The following is a 12,266-nucleotide window of genomic DNA, read 5'->3' on the forward strand; positions in this document are numbered from 1 at the left end:
AGCGCGATGCCGATCACACAACGCGGCTCGAATTCAACCCTCGATCGATGGCTGCACCATCGCCGCACACGCGTCGAATAAAAAGCAAGGGACAAGTCCTTACTTACTAACAAGTCCTTACTTACGAACAACTCCTCTATCATTTTTCATTGCTGGAGGGGTTTCCCCCCCCTACCTGAAAATCCTGGCTCTGCCATTGCCTGTCAACCCATACAGTTGATCCGTATGCTTGTACGGGGAAATTGAGTTTTCAGCTCCCTACGGTGTACAGACGTTATAATACGGGAAAACAAATGTGTTTGTCTATTTGTCTGCGTTTCTCCCATGTGATGTGACTTTGCAGGATGAACGCTGAGATTTATCAGGGCACGGGGGTGACCAATAAGGTCTGAATTGATCTCTAATAAGGTAGGGGGCACTGATAAGGGGTTGACAGGTATGCATTCATCGGCGTCGTCCACCTCCTTGCTTATGCAGCTCAGAAACATATATTGGAGGGGGGGGGGGGAAATCCTCGCTTGCTTTTTTTTCTGCAATCTCTTCAATAATCTCGCACGCACCTTCTCCCCGCATCGCGAGTCCAAACGGGGGAACGTTCTTCAGAGCCGAGAATCGCCACCGATTGGTATCGAACCGAGTTTAATGCGAATGGGGGTTCCGTGAAAGTTTGGGCGACGTCGTAATTTCGCGCGGCGATTTGCTGAGACCAGCGCAGTATATCTGTTATGAATAACGTGACAATTTTAAACTGCATGCTGTGTTGTTGTTTTTAGTGTCTCTGCCGTGGTGATTGTCGTGAATGTTATTCGCACAAGACGGACAATTCCTCGCCATTCGTACAACGGAACGTTTAGAATCCCAGAGCCGTCGCCACTCCCTGGGGCCCGAGGACGCGACGGTTCGGGCCACACCCCACGCGGGCGCGGGCTGCTGCTGCTGCTCGCTTCAAATTGCAAAGAGCGATGTTCACAGAAACCAACTTAAATGTTGATGAAACAATGTTTTGAAGCGATTCGAGTTTTAATACATGTAATTGTAGGTACATGATATATATATATTTCATTGGAAATTTTACAGAAAATTCGTCGAATTTTGCCATTAATGGCGTTTGCGACCCTCCAGAAAACAGAAGAAAATGTATCATTTTCAGGCCAAGTATATACAGTGAGGGAAAAAGTATTTGATCCCCTGCTGATTTTGTACGTTTGCCCACTGACAAAGAAATGATCAGTCTATAATTTTAATGGTAGGTTTATTTGAACAGTGAGAGACAGAATAAGAACAAAAAAATCCAGAAAAACGCATGTCAAAAATGTTATAAATTTATTTGCATTTTAATGAGGGAAATAAGTATTTGACCCATCTGCAAAACATGACTTAGTACTTGGTGGCAAAACCCTTGTTGGCAATCACAGAGGTCAGACGTTTCTTGTAGTTGGCCACCAGGTTTGCACACATCTCAGGAGGGATTTTGTCCCACTCCCCTTTGCAGATCTTCTCCAAGTCATTAAGGTTTCGAGGCTGACGTTTAGCAACTCGAACCTTCAGCTCCCTCCACAGATTTTATATCGGACTAAGGTCTGGAGACTGGCTAGGCCACTCCAGGACCTTAATGTGCTTCTTCTTGAGCCACTCTTTTGTTGCCTTGGCCGTTTGTTTTGGGTCATTGTCATGCTGGAATACCCATCCACGACCCATTTTCAATGCCCTTGCTGAGGGAAGGAGGTTCTCACCCAAGATTTGACGGTACATGGCCCCGTCCATCGTCCCTTTGATGCGGTGAAGTTGTCCTGTCCCCTTAGCAGAAAAACACCCCCAAAGCATAATGTTTTCACCTCCATGTTTGACGGTGGGGATAGTGTTATTGGGGTCATAGGCAGCATTCCTCCTCCAAAAACGGCGAGTTGAGTTGATGCCAAAGAGCTCCAATTTGGTCTCATCTGACCACAACACTTTCACCCAGTTGTCCTCTGAATCATTCAGATGTTCATTGGCAAACTTCAGACGGGCATGTATATGTGCTTTCTTGAGCAGGGGGACCTTGCGGGCGCTGCAGGATTTCAGTCCTTCACGGCGTAGTGTGTTATCAATTGTTTTCTTGGTGACTATGGTCCCAGCTGCCTTGAGATCATTGACAAGATCCTCCCGTGTAGTTCTGGGCTGATTCCTCACCGTTCTCATGATCATTGCAACTCCACGAGGTGAGATATTGCATGGAGCCCCAGGCCGAGGGAGATTGACAGTTCTTTTGTGTTTCTTCCATTTGCGAATAATCGCACCAACTGTTGTCACCTTCTCACCAAGCTGCTTAGCAATGGTCTTGTAGCTCATTCCAGCCTTGTGTAGGTCTACAATCTTGTCCCTGACATCCTTGGAGAGCTCTTTGGTCTTGGCCATGGTGGAGAGTTTGGAATCTGATTTATTGATTGCTTCTATGGACAGGTGTCTTTTATACAGGTAACAAGCTGAGATTAGGAGCACTCCCTTTAAGAGTTGTCTCCTAATCTCAGCTCGTTACCTGTATAAAAGACACCTGGGAGCCAGAAATCTTTATGATTGAGAGGGGATCAAATACTTATTTCCCTCATTAAAATGCACATCAATTTATAACATTTTTGACATGCGTTTTTCCGGATTTTTTTGTTGTTATTCTGTCTCTCACTGTTCAAATAAACCTACCATTCAAATTATAGACTGATCATTTCTTTGTCAGTGGGCAAACGTACAAAATCAGCAGGGGATCAAATACTTTTTTCCCTCACTGTATATATTAAAAAAATCACAGGTGACGAGTTCAATACAGTACAACATTTACTACGGTGTATCTCATCAATGACAAGTGGTGTAAAGAGTGTTGAGCAAAAGTGGACTCTGATCGCCGCGAAACAAAATCTTTATTTAAACTGGAGAAATCCGATGAGTGATGAAGCTCTTTTTCAAAGATGTCCAGAGACAATGACCCACACGCCCCACTCATTCAGTGCCGATGTTTTTTTAACATTGTAGTTATGCAATATACTGTCAAATATACACAACCCTGGAAATGACCTTATTATAGTTTGTTTCCAATGGAAAATGCGTAAAATGTTTACATGTGTTAATTAATAATTTATATAGCATCGTAACATGGCAAACCATTACAATGGTGCTGAAATGGGTATCTGGTCTCTCTGTGAGTCTATGGGTCTTTAAGTCTATGGGGAAAGAAATTCAACACATATCTGCATGAGTCGGTGGATCTGTGTGAGTCTGTGGGTCTCTGTTAGTCTATAAGTCTCTGTGTGAGTCTGTGGATCTCTGTGAGTCTATGGGTGTCTATGTGAGTATGGGCATCTGTGCGTATATAAGGTATTATGTAAGTCAATAGGTATCTGTGTGAGTCTATAGCTCTCTTTGGGAATCTGTGAGTCTTTAGGATTTTGTGAGTTTCTTTGTGAATGTGAGTCTATGGGCCCTTGTGTGAGTCCTTTGGGCTCTGTGTGAGTCTGTGGGTCTCTATGTGAGTTTCTATGAGTCTATAGGTTATTGTGTGAGTCTATGGGGCTCTGTGTGAGTCTGTGAGTTTCTATGAGTCTGTGGATTCTTGTGTGAGTTTATGGGGCTCTGTGTGAGTCTGTGGGTCTGTGTTTTAGTGTATGAGTCTCCGTGAGTCTATGGGGTTTTGTGTAAGTCTATGGGGCTCTGTGCAAGTCTATGAGTCTCTGGAAGTCTATGGGTCTCTGTGTAAGGCAGTCCCCGAGATATAAACTTACAACTTATGAACATCCGCACTTACGAACGAACCACTGCCGTAAGACAATTTTTTTAAGCCTCCGACTTGTAAACATTCCGTTGTACTTACGAACCGAACCACGGAACTATTTTGCTCGGCGGAGCGATCCTCCGCGAGATGTAATTAGTCCCAGCATCCTCCATAATGCATAACGACAGTGAACCGTTCGACTCAAAGTGAAAATAAAACATCATTTTTTTTAATGTTATTTTATGTTGCATTTACAATACATTTGTAGTGGGTTCCAGGGAGACCGGAGACGGAGTGCTTGAGGCACACGTTTATTCAATATAACTGCGGGATACACGGGTCCCTAACACAGAGGGGTAGCGGCCCCTCTATCCGATACCCAAGGAGGTATAGCCTCCGGGCTAGCGTGTCCTAATCACTCGGACTACGCTCACGTTCCTCCGGCTAAGGGGTCCTAGGGGGAGGCTATCTGACCCAACCCAGCCAAGGTCCTCAGGTCCCAACCACTGGCCCACTCGGTCCCGGCCCTTAGAAGGACGTCGGGTCCCAGGGGTTCCCAGGGTCGACCACTGGCCCACTACAGCCCCGGCCTTTAGAAGAACGGCAGGTCTGGGGGTTCCCAGAGTCCTAGCCTAGCTAGTCTTCTTTCTTCGGCTTGACGAAGACTGCCGGACTCGTCCAGAGGTCCGGCTTTTATACCCGTGGCCGGGACTCTCCACCCCTGGCCACGCCCCCCTTCTGGAACTCTCTAGGGGGCTCTGGAATATCCCCCCCAACCCCTCTCTTGGGGTTGGGAGAGCCTAGAATCCCAACGGCCCGGCTCATCCTGCCTATCCCGGGTTACCACCCCCTATGGACACATGTGTGCTACTACAGGTAAGTGTGCATAACAATGCTATATACAATGCCTGACACCGACACTACACATTTATACTGGTAGGAACGAAGTTGTAAACTGAGTGTACCAGCCTGCAATAGATTAATGTGTCCGTCCGTCCCCTTTCAATACTTTAACGAAGTGAAAAATTCCAATGTTCCTACCAGCCCACCCTGCAGGGACCTGTTTACAGTATTACATGTAAATGTGCAATATATTTGTTTTATTTTCTGAGTTTAATGCTTCCCTTTTTTGTTGAGCCAAACCACATTTTATAACACTGACGGTATGCACAATAAAAAACATGTTGAGTTCTGAGATACGAACAAATCGATTTACGAACGAGTCTCAGGAACGCTATCCATTCCTAAGTCGAGGACTGGCCGTATATTGGCTGGGTGGCTAAAAAGCAGAGCTGGCGTAGCAGGGAGCCATAGCTGCTGCATCTGCCAGCCATCTCTGTCAGTCAACCCATGGCAGGACCTGGGTCTGTTCCGTGGCCTGCCAGCGGGCCCTCGTAGGTATGTTGAATTTCTTTCGCACCGTACCGGCATACCGTGTCAACCCATATGGATTACCCCGTATTTTGATAAAGGGAAATAGAGTTTTCAGATCCATACGGCGTACAGCCGCTTCAATACGGGCAAACACATTTTTTTGTCTATTTGTTTTTGTGATGGGACTTCGTAGGATGAACGTTTAGATTTATAAAGGGGCATGGTGTGACCAATAAAGGTCTGAATTGATCTGCAATAAGGTTAGGGGGCACTGATAAGGGGTTGACAAGTATGCACGCGGTGCACCGGCATCGTCCACCTCCTTGCTCACACTGCTAATAAACGGCCCGAGAGATGACGGGTAAAGAAAGAAAAAAAATCACCATTACTTTTTTTGTGTCAATCAATGGGGTTGACAGGTACGGAGCCAACCGCGCTTAATCTCGGCATTGAAGCATGGCACGAGCGCCACTTAGCGGCGACCGCCGGTTATTGCTGCTGCTCCTGCTGCTGCTGTTGTTGGGTCATCGTGAGTCTGTTGCGGTTCTCGGCGTTTCGAGGCTTTGTGGTGGTGGTGGCGTGGGGGAGGGTTGCCTCCTGTGCCTCCTCGCGTCTCCGCTCGTCGTCGTCGATTCTCCGTCACTCGCTCCGCGGTCGCTGTTCAAGTGGCGTGGGGTTGGGTGGCGGTGGTGGCGGCGGTGGCAGAGACTCGCGTGGGCCCTCGCAGCCATGGCCTCGCCTCAGCAGGCGGCCCCCACTCTGTCCGTGGACCAGGCGAAAGGTGAGACGTTCGGTTGGGGGTGGCTGGTCGCGACGTTCCGGGGCGGAACCACCACCATCACCACCATCACCACCACCTCGTACAAGCAGCAGTGGCCGTGACTTGCGCCCGGGGCCCGCAGGCCTGCGTGGGTGGGCAGGAGGCGCAGTGGCCGTGCCTGTCTGTGCCATGGGAGCGCCATCCTTACAGCCCCGCGACGGTGGATGGAGTCGGCGTTCAGCCGTGTCTGGCGGACGCCGTGGCAGTGGGGAGGAGGCGTGCTGCTGCTTCACCAAAACCTCACCAACACTTCACCAACACTTCACCAAAACCTCACCAACACTTCACCAATACTTCACCAAAACCTCACCAACACTTCACCAAAACCTCACCAACACTTCACCAACACTTCACCAAAACCTCACCAACACTTCACCAAAACCTCACCGCGCAGGTCCACGCGTGCAAGGCCCAGGTCGGCTTCGCATATCGCTCGATCCCCTCTTTGTGGCCGTGTCCGGGACGCGAACTTGGCACGCGGGTTGATGCATCGTGCTCCGAGCCAACCACTTGCTCCACGGTCCTCTACACGCACAACCATTGTCAATCCACTGCTGGATGAGGGCCTCCCCCCACGCCATGCGGGTCGCGGGGGAAAGGGATTCGACCGGACGGTCGTTTATAACCGCGCTGAAGCTGTCTAAATGCTGCGTCCAGGAGAGTTGAGCCCGAGTCTCAAGACGTAAATCTCAGGAGGGTGCTGCTCACGCGCGGTGGCGTTTGTCCCAATTCCTTCCGTGCGATGTTTGGGTAACGATTCATTCATTCATTCCTCGCCACCGCGCAGCGATTTCGTTGCCGGGACGATGGGCGAGAGTTGCGTTTCGATTCAAGACCCTAAAATTCTGCTGGTTTTTAGCTTTGCGATGAGTGTCAGTGGCACTTCCGCCAGCGATTGTTTGACCTTGCACGTAATCCATTATTACAACAACAATAACAACAAATGCGACCCGTGAACATCGAGATCTTTACATTCACGGGTTCCATGCTGACATCGTTTAGCTTTAATCGATCCTTCGTAACAACACGGGGTTGGCTTCGTGTGGTGAGGAAACGGGAGAAGCCAGAGAGAAGCTACGAGGCGAGGGGATGGCAACACTTGGCTCTGACCTCTTGAACCCCAGAGCGGGATTAAGGTTCTTGTAGGTCACGAATTGGGACATTTTTTTTGCCAGTATCAAAGTATTAAAAAACAAGAATAGGTTTTACCATTTTTTTTTATTCTTGTAGCCCCTAGGCACTTATTTTCCGTCGGCCTTCAGTGGTAACTTCCAGTTGGTGCTGCTGCCCTTGTTACCACCCTTGCACCACCCTCTAATGAGAATGCGTAAAAAAACACTATTTGAAGATGTTATTGCCAGTTTTTTAATGAACAAAAAATGTCGAAAAGTTCATCTCCGGTGTTAATTTCTCTCACCTTACAAAAAAAAATTTGACTTGACTGCCTTTGTGTATATACACTGTGCCTATCCAAGCTATATAATCAAGAAGATATCTTGGTTACATTTTTTTTTAAATCGTACAAACAAACCAAACACGGTTAAAAAAATCGTTGGCCCTTCAGTTTTCGTAGGCCGTAGTAGGCACAGTGGTAAATTTAAGAGGCACAGTGCTTTTGGATAATATGGCCCTGCTTGTCCCGTAGGTTCCACTTGCAGTGCAGCCGTTCTCAGAGGCTCAAACCTGTTTAGCGCAAACGTATCATCACAGGCCGATGCGCACATAAACTTCACGAATGAAAGATTAAAGGCAAGCCACAGTCGTGCGACTGGCCATTGCAACCTTAATTCTGGACCATACAGTAAGCCACTGCAGTCTGCTCATTCAATGGAGCAATAGCAAACCTACAACTCTCTCTTGAAGCCCTCTCGTTGCCAGCAGACATCGACTATGGTATTTAGCTCTCAAACATTGCCATCATGGGCAAGAATAGAATATGATTCTGAATGCATGGAATTTGATCAGATTGAGGACGCCAATCAGGCGTACTTAGGAGAATGCATAGGAATGCAGATTTTTTTAGAATCAGAATCTTTATTTATCTTGGAGAAATCCAATGAGCTATGAAGCTCTTTTTCACAGATTTCTAGTAAGAGAGGGTCAGACGGTTACTGAGAAATGTACAGGTCATGAATGGATTCTTCAACTTATATGTGGAGCTTTGATACAATCTTATATGAATGATGGTTTTCTCCCACATGAAGCCGAATAATATACTCGTCAATGTAATTGGACAAGCATAATGTGACCCTCCTGAAAGAATCATGTATGTATGTTGAACTTCTTTCACACGATACATAGCTAACTGTACTAATTGGAGGTGCGGGGGGGGACAACAAACTAAACCCGAAAAGCAGTCCTAAAGAAGTGAGTTTTCAATCTAGATTTAAAAGTGCATAGCTCCAGTGGCTTCTTAATATCGGAAGGAAGGGCATTCCAGACAGTTGCAGAAGTGCATCTGAAAGAGCGCGATGTAGTGACCATATTTCTTCGATTTGTTAGCCAAAAGCCCCTGCGAGGATGAGTGTGTCTTTCCTGAGTGAATCTTTCCGGACTGAATAAAGAGCGCTATTCATATGATTATGGATCTCCCGATTCCTATGTATGAATGTGTCTACTTGTCAACATTTGCCATTTATACTGAATCTCAAATCTCCCTAAGTATGCAAGTCTGCATATGTGAGCCACTTGTCCTGGCAATCTCAAGTAATTGATACTTATGCCTCGCTGAGCATTTAAACTGATTTCTTATTGTCGTGATGGTGTCTCTGGCTATTTGATATTTCAAATGGAAGAGAAACATTTTCAAAACTTGGAGAAGCTTGTGGTTGGTTCGCCTCTACATTTTCCTTTCTTCTGTTCCCAATGATCCTTGTGAACAAATTATAAATGTACAATACGAGCGGAGAGGCGAACGGAACCAAAAAACGTATCTCTAAACTCTAAACTGGTTTTTGACGAACTATTGTGCTTCTACACCCAATAATTCCATATTGTATCGTACATGTATTGTACTGTACATGAGTAAACTATATGTAGCTGTGTTCCCTTTCCTCCCTGCCCCTCACGCCCCCCCACAGCTGTCCTGGCGGAGGTGCTGGCGGCGTTTGCGCTGCCCGAGAATGCATCGCGCATGGAGGAGGCGCGCGATGGAGCCGCTAACGACATGTGCCGCACGCTGCAGCTCGTGCTGCCGCTCGCCACGCAGATCCAGCAGGATGTGGTCAAGACGTACGGCTTCACCAATGACGGAGAGGGTACGTAGCAAGTCGCCGCGTGACCATGGCCGCGAGTCTCTCGATAAAACTTTCCAACGAGTTGCATCAATCCATGTGTTAGAGAATGTTTCTTGGAAGGAAATCTCATAGAACTGCTGAGTGATCTCTTATCCACAGGCCTACTCATAAATGTTTCTTTCATGGCAGTGAAACTGTTAATTGTATTTCTCAGGCCTAGCATTTTGGTGAATTAAGTGCAAAACTAAATTGAATGTGGGCTGAGATCATCAATTCTACACTTGGAACCCGGTTTAATCACAACCCAGTTTATGAAAGACCATAGGTTTCTATATTCGTCTGTCGGTCAGTGTTTTAGTCCAGACTGAAACCATCAACTCCACAGGTGAGAACCTGGCTTAATCAAGGGTGTCTTTGGCCCAGAAGAGCACGAAGGGTCCCAGCAGTACCCAGCTATTCCAGGAACATCTTGACACTGGCTCTGCTTGCTTTTTGTACCAACGCTTCAGGTGCCATATAGATTTGTGGGCTTAGCCACTGCATCTCCTGCACCCTTACACCCGCAAGGTTTAATGCTGACATAGGCAGGATAGCATACGCAAGGTTCTTTGTGTAATAGCTACTGTGTCACCAGACTCTGCCCCTCATCGTCTAGCATTATAATCCGCCATAATTAATTCACTTCTTGATGAAGGCATTGCCATCTCTCCCAGTTCCGCAATTTAATAATCCCCCTCGCACCTGCACATACATGATTTAAAGGCTCCATCTTCTCGATAGATCTAATCTCAGACGCGTTCCATTGCTTGGCTGCCACTATCACTATTTTGAAAATCGGCGATCATTCCTTGTGATGTGGCCTGTCCAAATCCACTTTTTAACTGTATTAATTGACTTTCACCTTTGTATGTTATCTTACATGTGTTAATTTTTCTCTCAACGTAATTCTAAGCCTTCATTTCTAAATATTTTGTACATATTTAGTTAATTTTGTTGTAAATTACCATGCATATGATCCATATTCAAGAGAATATAGTTTATGAAGTTTAGCGCTGAGTGTTCCGATCTCACTTTGTGAACCTCGCCCTGCCGCCCTTGTACGCAATGTGTGCAGGTGTGCTCAAGTTCACGCGCCTCATCCGCAGCTACGAGTCCCAGGACCCCGAGATCGCCAGCATGGCTGCCTCGCTGAAGGCCATGTTCATTCCCCCGCTGCCTGCGGCCCTGCCTCATACGAACCATACTGCAAGCTGACATCGACGCCGCCGATTGGGTCCTACGTCCATTGTGCACCGTAGCCTGCTGAGCAGACCGGGGTCATTCACATTAATGCTGCCAGACATGCTGGTTTGGCCGGCACAGAGCTGGTGACAGAAAAGTTGCCCCCCCCCCCCTTCCCTCTTTGCCAAAGCTTTTGTGAAAATGTAGATTTTGTCCTGGTTTAAAGTGTTCTGGCTCATGCTCATCTTATACAGGCAAAGGACAGGGATACCTGAGTCATGGGTCAGATTGGCTGAGGAATGGGCACGGTCTATGAGCAGCAGGCGGCGCCATGAATGAGTGGTCGAGGTCTCACTAAGTGGGGCTATTTGCTCTGTGCCTGGTGAGCTTGGTGAGCCTAGTGAGCCTGGCGAGCCTGGCACAAGCGCTGCGGTGACATCACCACCATTTACTGGGTAATGGCGGTTGTGTGGGTGGGCAAGTGGCTGTGTGGGTGGGGCTAGTGGCTGTGTGGGCAAGGTTGTGTTAAAGTGGGCAGGGCTGATGGATGTGCAGTCGGATCACCATCATGTGTCCAGGTTGAGCCTCAGATATTTGTTAACTTTAATTTACACTGCCCTTGGGTGGGGTGCCCAGTATTTCCATTTTCTTTAACATTTCTGAGGTCAAATTGATCACATTTACAACTTGTATTTTTTGAGTGCTAAACAATTCCTATTACATGAAAAAGTATACAGCATACATGTATAAAGTAACTTAAAACAATACAACAATTATAAGAAAGTACTTGGTCTGCAGAAGTGGGAGTGTAGTGAGAGACTTTGTTACTATACGGGAACTAATTATGGTATCATTTGTTACAGTACTAAAATGGGACTGCCTAGCACTTGATGTTTCTACATAGCGTATGTTTGCAACTCAAAACCACTCGGCATTGCTTTGAATGGTGTTCTATTTATTTTTGGGACTGCGATTTTAACTTTCCAATTTTCCCTACATTTTTACCTCCTGCCCCTAACAAAACCCCTGTTATATGCAGGCCACAGTATACCCACCTCCATGATTTCAAGGAGACAAACTGTACAATTGTAATTGGCCATGCTTAATTACAGTCACAATGTAACTTCAGTACACGTTGCTTCTGTAATGATGGTAATTAAAATTGACCCCAGGTCTGGTGTGCTTGTGTGCTGCTTTTTAAAAAAAAAATTCACTGCTTTGTGCAACGTTCATTGGTTTCTGATTTGCTACGTGGCGACGTGTTTTTGAACAGCTATAGTCAGCGTTTGAGATAATGTTTGGGTTCATGTTATAATCCACTGAGCACCTTCACACAATCTTTCATTGCTCCAATAATATTGTCACAGAGTAAAATGTATTTTAGGAGGTTACTATGCAGTATTTGGCAGCACTTCTTGATGAAAGCCTTCCACACTGTTGGGAAGGCCTTCATTGAAATGGATTTTTCCAAGACGGAGGTACTCTGCAAACCTACCGGCTACCTTCAGAGATTTGTTCATGAAGCCATCCAGATATATAAACACAGACAACTTAAACCGAGAAGATGGGTACAAACTGAGCAATCATTGGAAGGACGTTATTAACCAGGTAAAGTCTTAACTGACTGTGATGTTTCCATCCTACCTGCCTATGTCAGCTGTTATTTCCGACTTTGTGTGTCTCTATGCCTCTCTCTTAGATCTCTCACATGTCCTTTGGATTACACTCTCATGCTCACATGACCTTTGGATTGCACTCTCATGGTGCTAATATCTCATTAACCGCTAACACTGCGGTTGTGTGCATATGCAGGCATGATACTCTTATGTGGTGACGTAAGCTCATGCTAATCTCCCTAATCCCTCTCTCCTTA

The 12,266-nt window shown here is 46.5% G+C and overlaps 1 protein-coding gene across 1 annotated transcript; it reads left to right on the top strand.

Annotated features, from left to right (window-relative positions):
* The first annotated feature begins 5,601 nt into the window (after positions 1–5,601).
* C25H12orf57 (chromosome 25 C12orf57 homolog) lies at positions 5,602–11,566 on the top strand. Its single transcript, XM_032960488.2, has 3 exons — positions 5,602–5,897; positions 9,017–9,193; positions 10,287–11,566. Exons 1-3 carry the CDS (start codon positions 5,846–5,848, stop codon positions 10,424–10,426), a joined length of 369 nt encoding a protein of 122 aa, XP_032816379.1. The 5' UTR covers positions 5,602–5,845; the 3' UTR covers positions 10,427–11,566.
* The last annotated feature ends 700 nt before the right edge of the window (positions 11,567–12,266 follow it).

Source organism: Petromyzon marinus, chromosome 25, assembly GCF_048934315.1.
Source record: "Petromyzon marinus isolate PM22_M1 ecotype Great Lakes invasive population chromosome 25, UKy_Petmar_22M1.pri1.0, whole genome shotgun sequence".
Classification (NCBI taxonomy): Eukaryota; Metazoa; Chordata; class Hyperoartia; order Petromyzontiformes; family Petromyzontidae; genus Petromyzon; species Petromyzon marinus.

What these genes read in the sequence shown, in the direction of transcription:
- C25H12orf57 (XM_032960488.2), top strand. Translation starts at nt 5,846, where the DNA reads ATGGCCTCGCCTCAGCAGGCGGCCCCCACTCTGTCCGTGGACCAGGCG. An exon ending in GTCCGTGGACCAGGCGAAAG is followed by an intron (nt 5,898 to 9,016) that starts GTGAGACGTTCG and finishes GCCCCCCCACAG; the next exon opens with CTGTCCTGGCGGAGGTGCTG. An exon ending in CTTCACCAATGACGGAGAGG is followed by an intron (nt 9,194 to 10,286) that starts GTACGTAGCAAG and finishes CAATGTGTGCAG; the next exon opens with GTGTGCTCAAGTTCACGCGC.